The sequence below is a fragment of the Centrocercus urophasianus genome, unplaced genomic scaffold (assembly GCF_019232065.1).
Source record: "Centrocercus urophasianus isolate 14NV4802_14NV808 unplaced genomic scaffold, USGS_Curo_1.0 seq_20, whole genome shotgun sequence".
Classification (NCBI taxonomy): Eukaryota; Metazoa; Chordata; class Aves; order Galliformes; family Phasianidae; genus Centrocercus; species Centrocercus urophasianus.
Window position 1 is genome coordinate 7,950,171 of NW_024884756.1, and position 12,561 is coordinate 7,962,731.

General features: G+C 48.1%; 1 protein-coding gene across 2 annotated transcripts in view; it reads right to left on the bottom strand.

The window, feature by feature from the left end:
• Window positions 1–12,536, bottom strand: part of TMEFF2 (transmembrane protein with EGF like and two follistatin like domains 2) — a 108,224-nt gene extending 95,688 nt beyond the window's left edge. For both annotated transcript variants that reach the window (XM_042822339.1, XM_042822338.1), the window contains exons 1-4: window positions 12,362–12,536; window positions 11,840–11,949; window positions 6,630–6,759; window positions 3,925–3,951 (exon numbers count right to left, since the gene is read on the bottom strand). In XM_042822339.1, coding sequence (XP_042678273.1) covers window positions 3,925–3,951; window positions 6,630–6,759; window positions 11,840–11,949; window positions 12,362–12,536 — 442 coding nt within the window. The remainder of the gene's footprint in view (window positions 1–3,924; window positions 3,952–6,629; window positions 6,760–11,839; window positions 11,950–12,361) is intronic.
• Between the last annotated feature and the right edge of the window lie 25 nt (window positions 12,537–12,561).

Here is a 12,561-nt window from a genome sequence, read left to right on the forward strand (position 1 = left end):
ACAGGACTTCAATTTTCTCGCTAAGATTTAAGGGATAAACTGAAGAGAACAAACAAACAAAGAAGCCGCTCTCATCCACAAAATACACATACAAAACAACAAAGGCAAAAAAAAAGATGGCCCAAAAGGCTGCTGATTCTCAGGTGTGCCTAAGAGCGGTAAATTAGGAACAATCATAAGAACAGTGCAATCTGCCATTCTTTATGGATTGTGCATGGTTCAAAGGACACGGCGCTGGTTTGGCTGTGAGCAGCCATCGTTATCCCCAGGCCAGCTTCTCTCAGCCTCTGCCTAACTCACACACATTCAGGTTCTGCTTCGAGGATTCCTTCCTCTACCTCAAGGTGAGGAAGTGCCTTACAATACCAGAGTGTACCACCCTGGAGCCCTAATCTTACAATTAGTGCCTCTAGCTGCTGCTGTAAATTAAATAGTGACAATTGTATTGATGAATTATGATATTTTTTTTTTCATTCTGCTTTAGTCTCGATCATAAAGAATTAACATAAAAAAAATCAAAGTTGGCTAAGATGCACGTACCCAATGGGCCCCATACGATTCCCATTAAAGTAAGACTTAAGTGGAAATTGAATCAGGCTCTGGAACCAACTCAATGGAAGCGCCTGCACTCTTCAGTACTGGGACCACAGCTGCAGCAAGCACCATCACCACCCACTGTACGTCCATCAGACTGAATGCAAGGTCACTGACAGAACTAGAAACACATCATGTGGGAAGGGGGAAAGGAATTCAGTGCCAAAAAAAAAAAAAAAAAAAAGAAAAAAAAAAGAAAAAAAAAAGAAACCAAGGAGAGATGCTCTTAGCCCGCTGAGGATAGTAATAAAATACTGCATCTCAAGTTGGTTGCTGTTTGAAGGAAGCTAGGAAACAAGCAAGAATTCATTATGAAGCTGCTCAAGACTAAACCATGAATCATTGGGTTCTAAAAAAATCCTATGCTGTCTAGAGAACAGCATGGATGAAAATGAATGGAATCTCTTTAAATTACTCTCTGTATAAACTCCTTCACATTCATTCTTTCTGCCACTGATTAGCCTCCTTCTATGATACGGGTTTTTAAATTATTCCACACCACACTCCCAGCTTCTGCAATCAAAACAAAGAAGCAACTCTTGATTCTTCATTTTTAGCCCCCATTTACAGGAAAAAAGCATCTTCTGCAGAGCAAAACTTGAACACCTACTGTTCTTACATGTTTCCTGGATATCCCCAGAAGTGAGTGCGTGCTGATAGCTCAGTAAACTAATGACCTTAAAATCCCCCCACTGCTCCGCAAATAAGGGGACTTTTGTTGTGCTGTACTGAATATGCTATTGCTGCCTGACGGAGTATTAAATCACCTCTGGAAAGCCCCCAGGATGTTAAAGCACAGGAAGCTAGGACCCCCCCACCCCCACCCCCCCCAGTTTCAGCAAGCCTGGAAGTAAAAACAAAAACCACAAATCCCAAATATTAAACTGGGACAAACTCACTGCAAACTCATGTGGGGATGAACAGAAGGAAACGTGGTTGGCAGAACACGCCCCCTGGTTATACCATCCCTGCTCTAGCCTGATTCCTGAGAACATGAGGTTTTTGTGACCACATAGTGTGGTTGTGTATCTGCCCATTGCACCAACTCCTTTTCCAGGAATTTCTGAATCAACCGATAATAATTTCACATGACAGAGACTCATAGAGATGAGGTAGTATTGAGAGCTCAACTGTTACCAGCTACAGAGAAAACCATCTCAACGCAAAAAGCTTGCTATGCTCCAAGAACTGGAAAACACGACTACACTAGCCAGCAAATTTGAGGTAATTCCCTGTTAGGAGAGTACACTATCAGACTACATAATTCCAATCACAAGATACAAGTCCACCAGAAAGCTGGGCCATTCACCTCACAGCTTGTAAACGATACACAAAAATGTGCAGGCAAGTCCTGAACAATTCACACTGAAGGATCACCTCTTGGAAGTGCCTCAGCTGGAAGTCCACCTACCTATGAGAGCAAGCCCTACCCAGACTCTCTCCTTAACACACCAAGTACAGATCCTCTTGTCCCAGATCCTGCACCAAGCAAGAGATCTCTTTGATATCCCAGCCCTGATGTTACTTGCCTGGATTTTGTTGGAAAAGGCATTCACTGAGAGCCTCCCGACCCCCTGCGCCCAGTAGAATGTGCTGTTCTCCTGTGCCCACCACAGTCCCCAGGGCTGTTAACCAAGATTGCTTGGAGATGCATCAGAAAGGGAAATTCTCAGTTAAAAAAAAAAAACAAAAAAAAAAAAAAAAAAACAAAAAAACAAAAACAGCAAATAAACTAAGATCTCAGACTTCTCATAGAACAACTTTCCACTCATGACTGTTAAGAGTGGATTTTAAAAGACTTATTGTAGTGACATCCAAAATTTATTACAGCTTTTACAACAAGACTGTGTGTAGTAAAGAATGATGTAGTGACAATATTTACTTGGCTGGATTTAGCTTCTTAGGGCACATAAATATACTTTTGTACTTTGTGAACAGCAGTGGCTGCCTACTAAATCTTGCATAATACAAGGCAGCTTTGTAGACCTTCAAAAACACACACCAACTTGACTCTGTCTACTTCACAAATTTGCTTCCTTAACTATCTGCCTAGTCAGTCCCCACAGTCCTCTTCTGCTCGTCTTCTGTCAACCTCAGCTCTTCAAATGAAATTGTTTGGAAATCCTGCTTTTAAAATCCTATGCTTTCTAAGTACGGATTTCATAGTGGCCAAGTTTGTTCCCCCACTCTGCCTCACCACCACTTACAAAACAAACTGGAAGCCTTACGCATTCTCCTTGGCACATACCTGAGAAAAGCCACACAAAAGTCATCATTTGAAAATAGATTTATTAACCATGTGCCTGATGGCCCCATCTCAAGAATAAATTGAAGTGTAGATTTCTTTTAGTCTTTGAATCTCTATTAACTGATCCAGTTAGAAAGACAATATAGAAGGACGCAACAGCAAGACAGGAATAGTTTTTGAATATGAGAGGTAATACTTTCAACTGTGAAACTTGAAGTTCAGTATGTGACAATCAGATCTCCTGCAACTACCACTTTACAGGTGAGAATACTACTTGCACACTGCGCACTCTAGTGTACTAGTAAGCAAAACCACAGGACTGGCTGCCCCAACTAGCCCTCGTGCTTCCCAGCCTCTAGGAAGCAGCAGTTCCCAGAGGCACACTGCCTACCCTGAGGTAGGGCTCTACCCAAAGCCACCATGTATACTCCCAAGAAGCACTAGTCACACGTGCCAGGATCTGTGGTGAACCAGCAAATCCATAAATCACTTCATCTAAGAAATTAAAAAAAGAAAACCCACAAATTCACCCTCCAGTTTATATGCAAGTTTGCTGCTGTTTTACAGTAGGTTACAAATGCATCAAAGGGTTTGGACTATTTCCATTTCTGTGTTTGCTTTTGCTGCTGTTGTTCTTACAAAAAACACACCATTCTTCTCCCATGACATTGCTTCGTAACTTCAAAAGAATGCTCTCCACTGCCACAAAATATTTGCTTTGAATCCTCCAGCAAGGAGAAGCCAAGGGTTTGGCTCACGTGTTAAAAACAGGAAGAAATAGCTCTCTAAGAACAGAACAAACAAGTGCAACAGTAACAGTAGATGGAGATAGAGCTCCTAGCATAACCTATGAATAATTCCAAGTCCTATTAGAAGGAACACAGCTTTCTGAATTTCCCTAGAAAACAGCATGTCATTACTGGGCTGCAGCTTGACTCAAATGCAAAATGTCACTTTTTCAGAAAAAAAGCCAAACAACAGACAATATGTAGTGTAACAACTAAACTGCAAAGCACATCCACTTAGAAGCTGAAATTGCAAAAGACAACGAGCGTAGAGTAATATCAGAAGAGGGCTCTTACCTCCATCCCCAGATCCTGAGCCAGCATCTGAGAAGAGAACAGAATGAAATTTATATTCATGTGCTGCTGTATGTCCTGTAAGCATGTAAGGCAAGACTGTTCAGTTAAATGCATTACATCGTATCTTATGTTTGATGTCATCCCTGGGTAAATTACAGAGATCTAATCTGAACACAGTTCACTCAAGCTGCCTTACTCATGTCTGAACTCCCTTACTTTATAGTCTCTATATAAGACTAAAATAACTTAAGCCCTGGAGTGCTGTGATGTTCTCAGAAGCCTCTGCCTCATTTTGTTGTACTGCGACTGATAAAGCAGCTCCAGGAGCTTTGTTCCCAACAGTTGTGCAGAGTTGCTTCACATGGCCACTAGGAAACAGTCAGCATCAAACAGGGCTTTTAAACACATCTGTCTGAGCCCAGACTGACTGGAAACGCGTGCCATCGTCTGTACAGAACACCTCAGTAGATCACAACCAGTTAGAATCAACCACTGAAACTCTCATCCAAAGCTCTTCAGATAAATAATTAAAACGCTATTTCTGTCAAGGCTGTTGCTGAGTTTCAAAGCCAAGTGCTTTATTTTACTCATGCTCACTGTTTTTTTAGGATGGAACAACCAGATGCACAAACTCAAGTGCAAACCCAAGTGCGATGTCTCAATCTCCAAGAACTTCATTATGATGCTTTCTAACCAAACCCACACTTAGAAGGGCTACAGAATTCTCCCAGAGAGAAAGGATGCCCTTCTCAGCATTTATCCATTCATCAACATCAAGAGGAACAGAAAGAGTTTGAGATGGCTGCTTGGGGATCCAGTCACCCCATGAACTGTTATGTCAAGTTTACTGACAGTAGGGTCTGGTGGATCTGAACTGGCTTGCATGTGCTAGCTCCATTTCAATAAGTCTGTCATAAAAGTGGCTCAGTCTTGTAGTGCAAACTGGTCATCCTAAGTGGGAGAAAAGCCAAAGGGGTTTGGAAAAGTAAACAGATAATTATAGTGTTTCCCTGTATTCTCTGTCTCTTTGCAGGGAGGGATCTCATGCTTTCCTCCTGCCCCTACATTGTGAAGCCTGCACCTCCACCAAGCCCCCAGTGGCACAGGTCTCTGTGGAGGCTGGCAGCCCTGTGTATCACTCTGCACCATCCCACTGCCAGTAGCGAGCTAGAGTAGGAAAAGATGAAGCAATGCATTCAAACTTGATCAAATCCCTTTAACCAAAAAGTAAGGCCTTGTTCTTTTTTTTGTTTGTTTGTTTTCAAACAAATAAGAAAAGAAAGAGTTGCTGTGCTGAGAGAATTTACAGGGCAAAAGGAATCCTGTGCCACAATAGGCTTTGTCAGTCTGAGCCTCACTTAATACCACTTCACAGAAGAAAAAAAAAAATTGAGCATGAGTGTTGTTGGTTTTTTTTTTTTTCCTCACTCCTATTCAAAATTGCCAGGTAACAGCTTCAGAGAAAAACAAAATTTCCAGGAAAAAGCTTTTTCTCTCCGATGCATCAAACACAAAAATCATGGCACTGCACAAAGTTTGTCTGATGTACTTTTTATCAACTCCTCTGTCCTCACCTGAGAAAAAAAAGTCTGCCTTAAGTTTAAAAGGCTCTCTCAAGAACAAAGCCTTACTCCTTCTATTCTTTTCAAGTGAACTTCACTGCCCAGCTCTAACAGACACTGAGCACAGAAGAAAAACATCAAGAACCCTTGCACTTAGGCAACTCTGTTTTTCTGATGGATTTTGCTCATTTGCTTTCCTTGCTGCTCCATGAAAGCAGAGACACAAATAGCTCTTGATGCTCAAAGTTAAACACGGGAGTCTCAAACACCAGTCAGTTTTCACATGTGCTCTTTAATGAGATTTTTCCAACAAACCCAGGAAAATAAGTGATTGCACGGACCCGTTCATTAAGCACTGTACAATCAATGAAAATACAAATGTTATGATTTATCTGAGAGTTTGGCTATGTAGTTACTATACTAGAGCGGAAAAGAAAGACCCTCACCCTACCCTGAGCTCACGTGGGAAACTCCAGTGGAGAGAATCTCCAGAAGAGATCCTTCCCACTGGCAGTCAGCTCTTAAATGGGTCTAGGAGAGGTGGAGCCAGGCTCCTCTCTTTCCGGCAGCACCAGGTGAATTGCCTTCACCTGTGCTCCCATGGCTGATTCATGGCTCACCTCATGTGATCAATCAGAGGTTCAGGCCAAGATTCAGCAGTCGCCATACAAGTGTGGTGAGGTTAAATCCTCAGCTGGTGGGAGTTGGTGTGGCTCACTACAGACAGCAGAGCTCTGCTGAGCTACACCAGCTGGGAACCCAGCCCCGCAAGGAACAACTGAAGAGATTGCCTTAGGGGCAGTGCTGCTCCAGTCCCACTCTCTGCAGATTACAGAGGGGGTTGCTATGAGTCAGATGCCCATCCATTCATCTGGCATCTGCTTGCTATGGTTATCCTCTCCCAATGACTTGTCGAACTGCACCATAAGCATACACTGACTGACCAGCAACACAAGATACAGACAAAAAAAAAAAAATCACCAACTTCTGCATTGCACTCTGTCAAATTAAACTTATTTTGAAACAAAGGACGGCAGCAGCATCTTCTCACAATCAAGACTGCAGTGAATTAACCCCCAATGAGCTCAAAGGAAGGATTCACAGGGCTCCAGCCCTCAGCAGAGGCAGCTCTCTGCTACGTACCGGTCGCACACGATCCTTCGGAGACAAGCAGTATCTCGCTCTGTTGCTTGCAGGCAGCCTGCTTCAGGTAGCACTCATTCTGGTAGGTGTCACCGTTGGAGCCGCAGACGGGCACGTAGTCATTGTTGCACTGCAAGGACACAGAACAGCAGCGTTAGCCGTGCAGAGGGATGGGGCAGCCCGAGGTTGTGTGCCCCCCATCCCACAGCACGCAACCACCAGGAGAACGGTGGGAGGGAGGCACTGCCTCTGCCCTTTGCTAGAGAAGAGGGATGTGTAAAAGAAGTGAGGGAGAGAATCATGAGACAACCCCGGGCAAATACCCACAGAACTGCCTTCCCATGAAGATGAGCACATCCAGGCAGGGAACACCCAGCAAGGAAAGCAGCTCCCCAGCAGCAGCTCATGCGCTTCTATTGGACGGCAACAGGCAAATTGCAGCCAGCCATCCTCCTCCCTGCTACAGAGCCGGTCCTTTGCATGCAGAGAAGCGTCCGTCTGCGTGCACATAACTCTCTATTTAAGCACTTAGCCATAATGAGAACTGATGGGACAGAGGGCAATCATTTCCAAGAGATCTTGGACCAAAAGGCATCCATCCCTTTTGCTGTGGGCCAGATGCTGCACCCAGGATGCTGGGGGCTCCAGGTCCCCATACCACGGCTGTGCTCCTACCAGCCACGAGCCCTGCCCTGCTGCCTACACTTTCTGCCTTCCCCCTCCACCGCTGCAGGGCAGCTTTGCCCTCTTCTGCTCGTTTTAATAAAAATAATTCCATTTAGTAGAGAAAATTGGGCAACCTACAGGGTGCAGTTATCATCAGATAATCACACTCTGAGGCTTAAAGATTCTTGGATGTGCCCTGTACGTGGTAATTACGCCAGGGATATGATTATCTCATGATTACCGTACTCCTGGTATGCCTCATTGTTTAATTATAACAAATGAAATGATCACAATTATTATTTACAAATGCTCACCTCTGCTTAAACCCAAATGAAAATTAAAGAAGCCATACCCCCTATTTGGCTACCTCATGCCACAAAGCAGCTGAGGTGTGCTCACAGCTTAACGCACAGAACTGAGCCATGCAGACCAAATAGGCCTCGAGGTGAGCGACTACAGAAACCAGCATCACAAACAGTTGCTTAGATGGCATTCATTGCAGGCCTCCACACGCAGCAGCTGCCAACGAATTATTCATAGTTGGTCAGAGTGACATTTTGATTGGGCTAAAACAAATGACATTTTCCCCATGTGTTGTATTTTCTCAGATCTCAGAGCCGCGTCCCACCTGCAGCATCCTCTTCCTTCAGAGCCGGACACATAGCAGCAGTGAAAATCTTTCCCTTCCTCTCCTGATGAGGTGCTACCCACGCAGAAATTTTTAACAGCCCATTAAAACGTGTCACAGTCTATTGTCACAGTTGTGCTCCAAACCTGAGGAATGTTGCAAGCAAAAAACACCAACCTCATCCAGCAGCTCGACAACAAATGCTGGAAGGTGATCTGGAATACTTAACCAGGACAATTAACACAATCATGCAAATTTTCTAGAGCACGAAGAGCTGAGTCAGTCTTGTTTTTACACTCCCTCTCTCCTTGACACCCATGGGACTTCTTGGCAGAGCAATCAGTTCAGAATCCAACCCAAAGCATCTCAATAGGCTTTGATACACACAGAAACAATGCTGGACCCTACTCCCAAAAAACACAGTGGGAACTCTGCTGGTTTTGCCCAGAGCCAAAGACGATCTTTTACATGGACTTTTAGCTTCAAATCTGAAAGGCCAAGCAGCCCTACGCTAGCAATGTGAGATGTCAGGAATGAAATCCTGAGCCACGGGTCCCGGTTGCTTCTGGCACCTGGGCCAGAACTTCCAAAGCTCAGCAGATTTAGAAGGTATCTGAGAGACACCAGACAGAGGGCCCTGGGAAGGTGTCATTTTTTTCACAGAGGTTCTTCCATCTCTCCTGTGGCTCCTGACTCACCCAAATTTGGATGTGGACAGCAGAGATAGCTGGCCCATCACAATGACAACTGGTGATCCACCTTTTCCTTTCTCCAGCTGGAATGGTCCCTCATGCATTTCTTGATCACTGCCCATCTCTCCCATCACTCATTCCATACAGCTGCTGCTTGGATGGAGAACGCTGAAGTGGGGAGCTGCTGGTGGGAGTGCAACAGGTGAGAGCTTCCAGGTAAGTGCTGCCTTGTTCTGAGCTGGGCTGACTCTAAAGGCCATAGTGAAACCATTCTGGAAGTCACAACAAGACCGCTGAAGGGAAGGTCACAGCATCAGTGCTCAGGTAGCTGGCAAGCTTCTTCCTCACAATAGAGAACATCAGACCTTGACTTGGCTTCCTTGGCATGGCTTCCTCAGTCTAACAACATGTTTTTGGTATTGGTTTAAGACTCGACAGATCAAGCTCTGGACATGATCACAACTCTCCATCCCTAAAGGCCTGTTGGAACGCACACTGAAATCCATTTCGAATCTCAATAAACCCAGGAGCACAGTGCCATATCGTCAGATTCTCTCATATGTGGGTTCTTAAAATATACCTGTAAAGAAGGGAAATAAGTGCATCCAAGTCACCTGCATTCTCAGCATGAGCAGCCTTGTGCAGTCACAACCACAGCTGGAGACAAGACAATCCTGCAAGTGCTGGGATCAGTGCTGGAAGTACAAGGTTTGCTTTCTGAAGAGACCGGTGAACCCATGCACCTCCTCCTCCTTGTAGTGCTGTTGGAAGTTTGACCTCCTCCTTCTCTCAGGCTTCACTCCCCAAATAGTGGCTATGTTAGGAGCCACGTAACACGACACTATATTCCAGAAGTGAAATAGCAGGCAGCAAGCTGGCAGGTGAGCTACAGCTCCACCGCTACTGAAAGATGCGAGGGACTCAACGCACAGAAGGAGGGCTCCCCACACACCGAGCACTTAACGTTTGCCGTCTTGGTCATGAGGTGCAACCTTGATGGAAAAGCCTTCTGGACACGTTCACAAGATCTGAGCGGAAGAGATGATGGGCTCCTGATGGCTTTGGAAGACTAAGGTACAGTGCATCCAGCCACAGCCCTGATGGGCTTGCTGTGCAGGGTAGGAGGGAGGTGGCTGCCACCATGCTCAGACCCACGGCTGGGACAGCACGCCCCCTGGGCAGAGCGAGATGTGGTACTGTGCCCCACAGAACAGCTTACCATGGGGAGACAGGGAACAGGGCATGGCTTTGTGAAGGAGCAAGAGGGAGTCAAGCAACAGGAACCCCTGCCTCAGCATGTGCCTGCTGCTCTATGGAGAAAGAGCCCCACTTACACCTTCTACATCAGTCCGACTGGGTATGCCCTCTCAAACAATATAACAGGAATTTTATCAATCATGTCCAACAAATGGAGCTAATATTGAAAAACTAAAAACAAATAAAACACACACACACACACACACAAAAAAAAAAAAACAAAAACAAAAAAAACAACGCACCAAAGAAACAAACCAAACCAAAGCTGCAGCAGTTTCCCTCTGCAGCAGTCCCAGTTTGCCTCTGCAGCCCCCCAAGCCCCATGCTGGCCAGCCCAGGCCTTTCAGACAGTGAGGAGGCAGAATTAGCTTTCAGTCCCTGTCTGTTTTCTCAAGCTGCAGTGAAAGCCCCTGGCAAATTCTGGAGAAAACATAACAAGTAATTATAGTGATGAGGCATCTGCTATTGATTTGCTCACTATCACCCAGCGAGCTGTCACCAAAATGGGGCACTGAGTTCTGACGAAGGACCCCTCGCCCCGGGAAAGATCTTGTGAACGTGTCCAGAAGGCTTTTCCACCCAACCCTGGGGCTCTGCCCACCTCATCCAGCCACAGGCACCTCCCCGGGGACTCATCTCCCACCGGCACGCAGCTCCCTGCCCATCACCTGCCGCTGCGTGGGTAGGCACATCCCTCCCGCAGAGCCCAGCAGCGCATCTCACAGATATGGCCCTACAGCCATTACCCAGTTCCCTTCCATGTGTTCCCATGTCCCCTGCAGGACCGAGGGCAGGGCCAGGCAGCAGCACACCGGCCCCTGCAACAGGACCGGGCAGCGCCACGCCGCGTTACAGCTCATTCTTCGAAAGAGAACCCTGAAATCCCCGCACACGCTGAGCCGCAGCACAACGTCCCTCGGCACGCCGCTCACAGCGGGGCTCCGTCGCACGGTTTGTGATGCAGGCAAATCAGAGATGGAATTAAAAGCCACACGGCGAGTAGGGAACCACAGCACCTTAGCAAACACCTGCCGTGCTCTCATTACTGAGAATTCCTTTGCTGTAAAGGCAGGAGTTGATCGCCTGGGATTTTTCTCCAGAGATAGATTTAGCTCTAGGAACAGCACAGTGCTCACGGGGCTTCCAAGCAAACAGCCTATCAGAGCCCAGTAGTGCATCAGTCACTGCGGGCACACACCGTCCCGAGCCGTGTCAGTGGCCTGCCGGGCTGCAAGCGCTCCCGGCAGCACCACAAGTTGCACAAGTTGACGTTAAAACACCACAGACGACAGGGAATACAGGCAGAAACACACAGGCAGAGATACGCACAGCCCCTCGAACGCCCGGGCTCTATTCAGGTCAGTGCGGAAAGCACAGCTACTTGCAGGTCGGCCCAGCACATGAACCCTTCCTAAGAAAGCTGCCCGACCCTGAGGATGCCTGGGATGCTGCGGGGACAAGGAGCGGGGGCAGCTACCAGCGCCCGCTCCAGCTCCATTAACGCAAAGGGAGCTCCCGGTTTGGAACAGAGGGATTTTTCCCTAATCCGATCAGCTGGGCAGACACACGGTCAGAAGCGCCGTCACCACGCAGCCCTTCCTCAAAACATTGCATAAGCACATTACAGATCCATTTCTTTAACGAGATCAGAACTCCGAATACAATAAGCCGCGATCTGTATCAGAGCCCTCCCTAAATTCATCTCCAACTCCTCCTTCAAAGGGCAGAAGAACAGTCAGAAACGGACAGCGGTAGCTGCGGACCGAGGGGACGCGTGAAGCCGCAGCGTCTGCCTTCCCCAGCAGAGCTCCTGTCCCCGTGCCACCAGTTGGCTCCCCGGCTGCCCGCCGCACGCTGCCAGGCTGCGCCTCCAACTTCCCCGCGCCGCCGAGTGACAGGTGACAGCGGGAGCGCCGCGCCTCGTGCTCTCATTAACGAATTAGGGGAGGAAATATCAATCTCCTTACCTTGAACTGACAGACGCAAGTCACGCTGTCTCCGATCCTCAAACACTCCCCATCGAATTTACAGGTGTTGGTGTCGCAGAGAAAGAGATCGTTTTCTCTGTCATCGTAACCTCGAATGCAAAGCGGAGGAAGATGTCAGCATCGGGGAGCGACGGATGATTTCCTGCCGTCCTTCTCTGCCCTCGGTACCCCACTCCTTCGCCCGTTCCCCCCTCGGTCTCCCCATCAGCCCTCGTTTCCAGCGCACTTTTTCCCCCTATCTCCCTTTCCTCGCACCACTGCGAACACAAGTCCCGATTCCTGCAGCCGCGACCGAACGAGCCGCGCTCCGCAGCTCCGCAGCCCCGCGCCGTTCCCGGGAGGAGCCCAGCGGCTCTCGGCTCCCCGACCCCCGCGCAGCGGCCGGACGCGGCCGGGACACGTCGGGCGCAGCTCGGAGCTCCCGCCGGACTCGGGCAGCCCGCAGCTCTGCCCGACGCCACGGCCGCGCGCCCGGCCCCGCTGGCTCCCCGGCGCTCTCACCGGAGCAGTTCCAGCCGGTGGGCGTCTGGCAGTCGCTCAGGGAGGTAGGGAAGGCCGCCAGCTTGTCGGGGCGGGCGAGCAGCAGCAGCGCGGCGGGCAGCAGCAGCCAGCAGCAGCAGTCGCACAGCGTCCAGCCGCCGCACTGCCGGGGCGCGGAGGGCTCCCAGGGCACCATGACTCCCTCCCTCAACTCTCCGCCG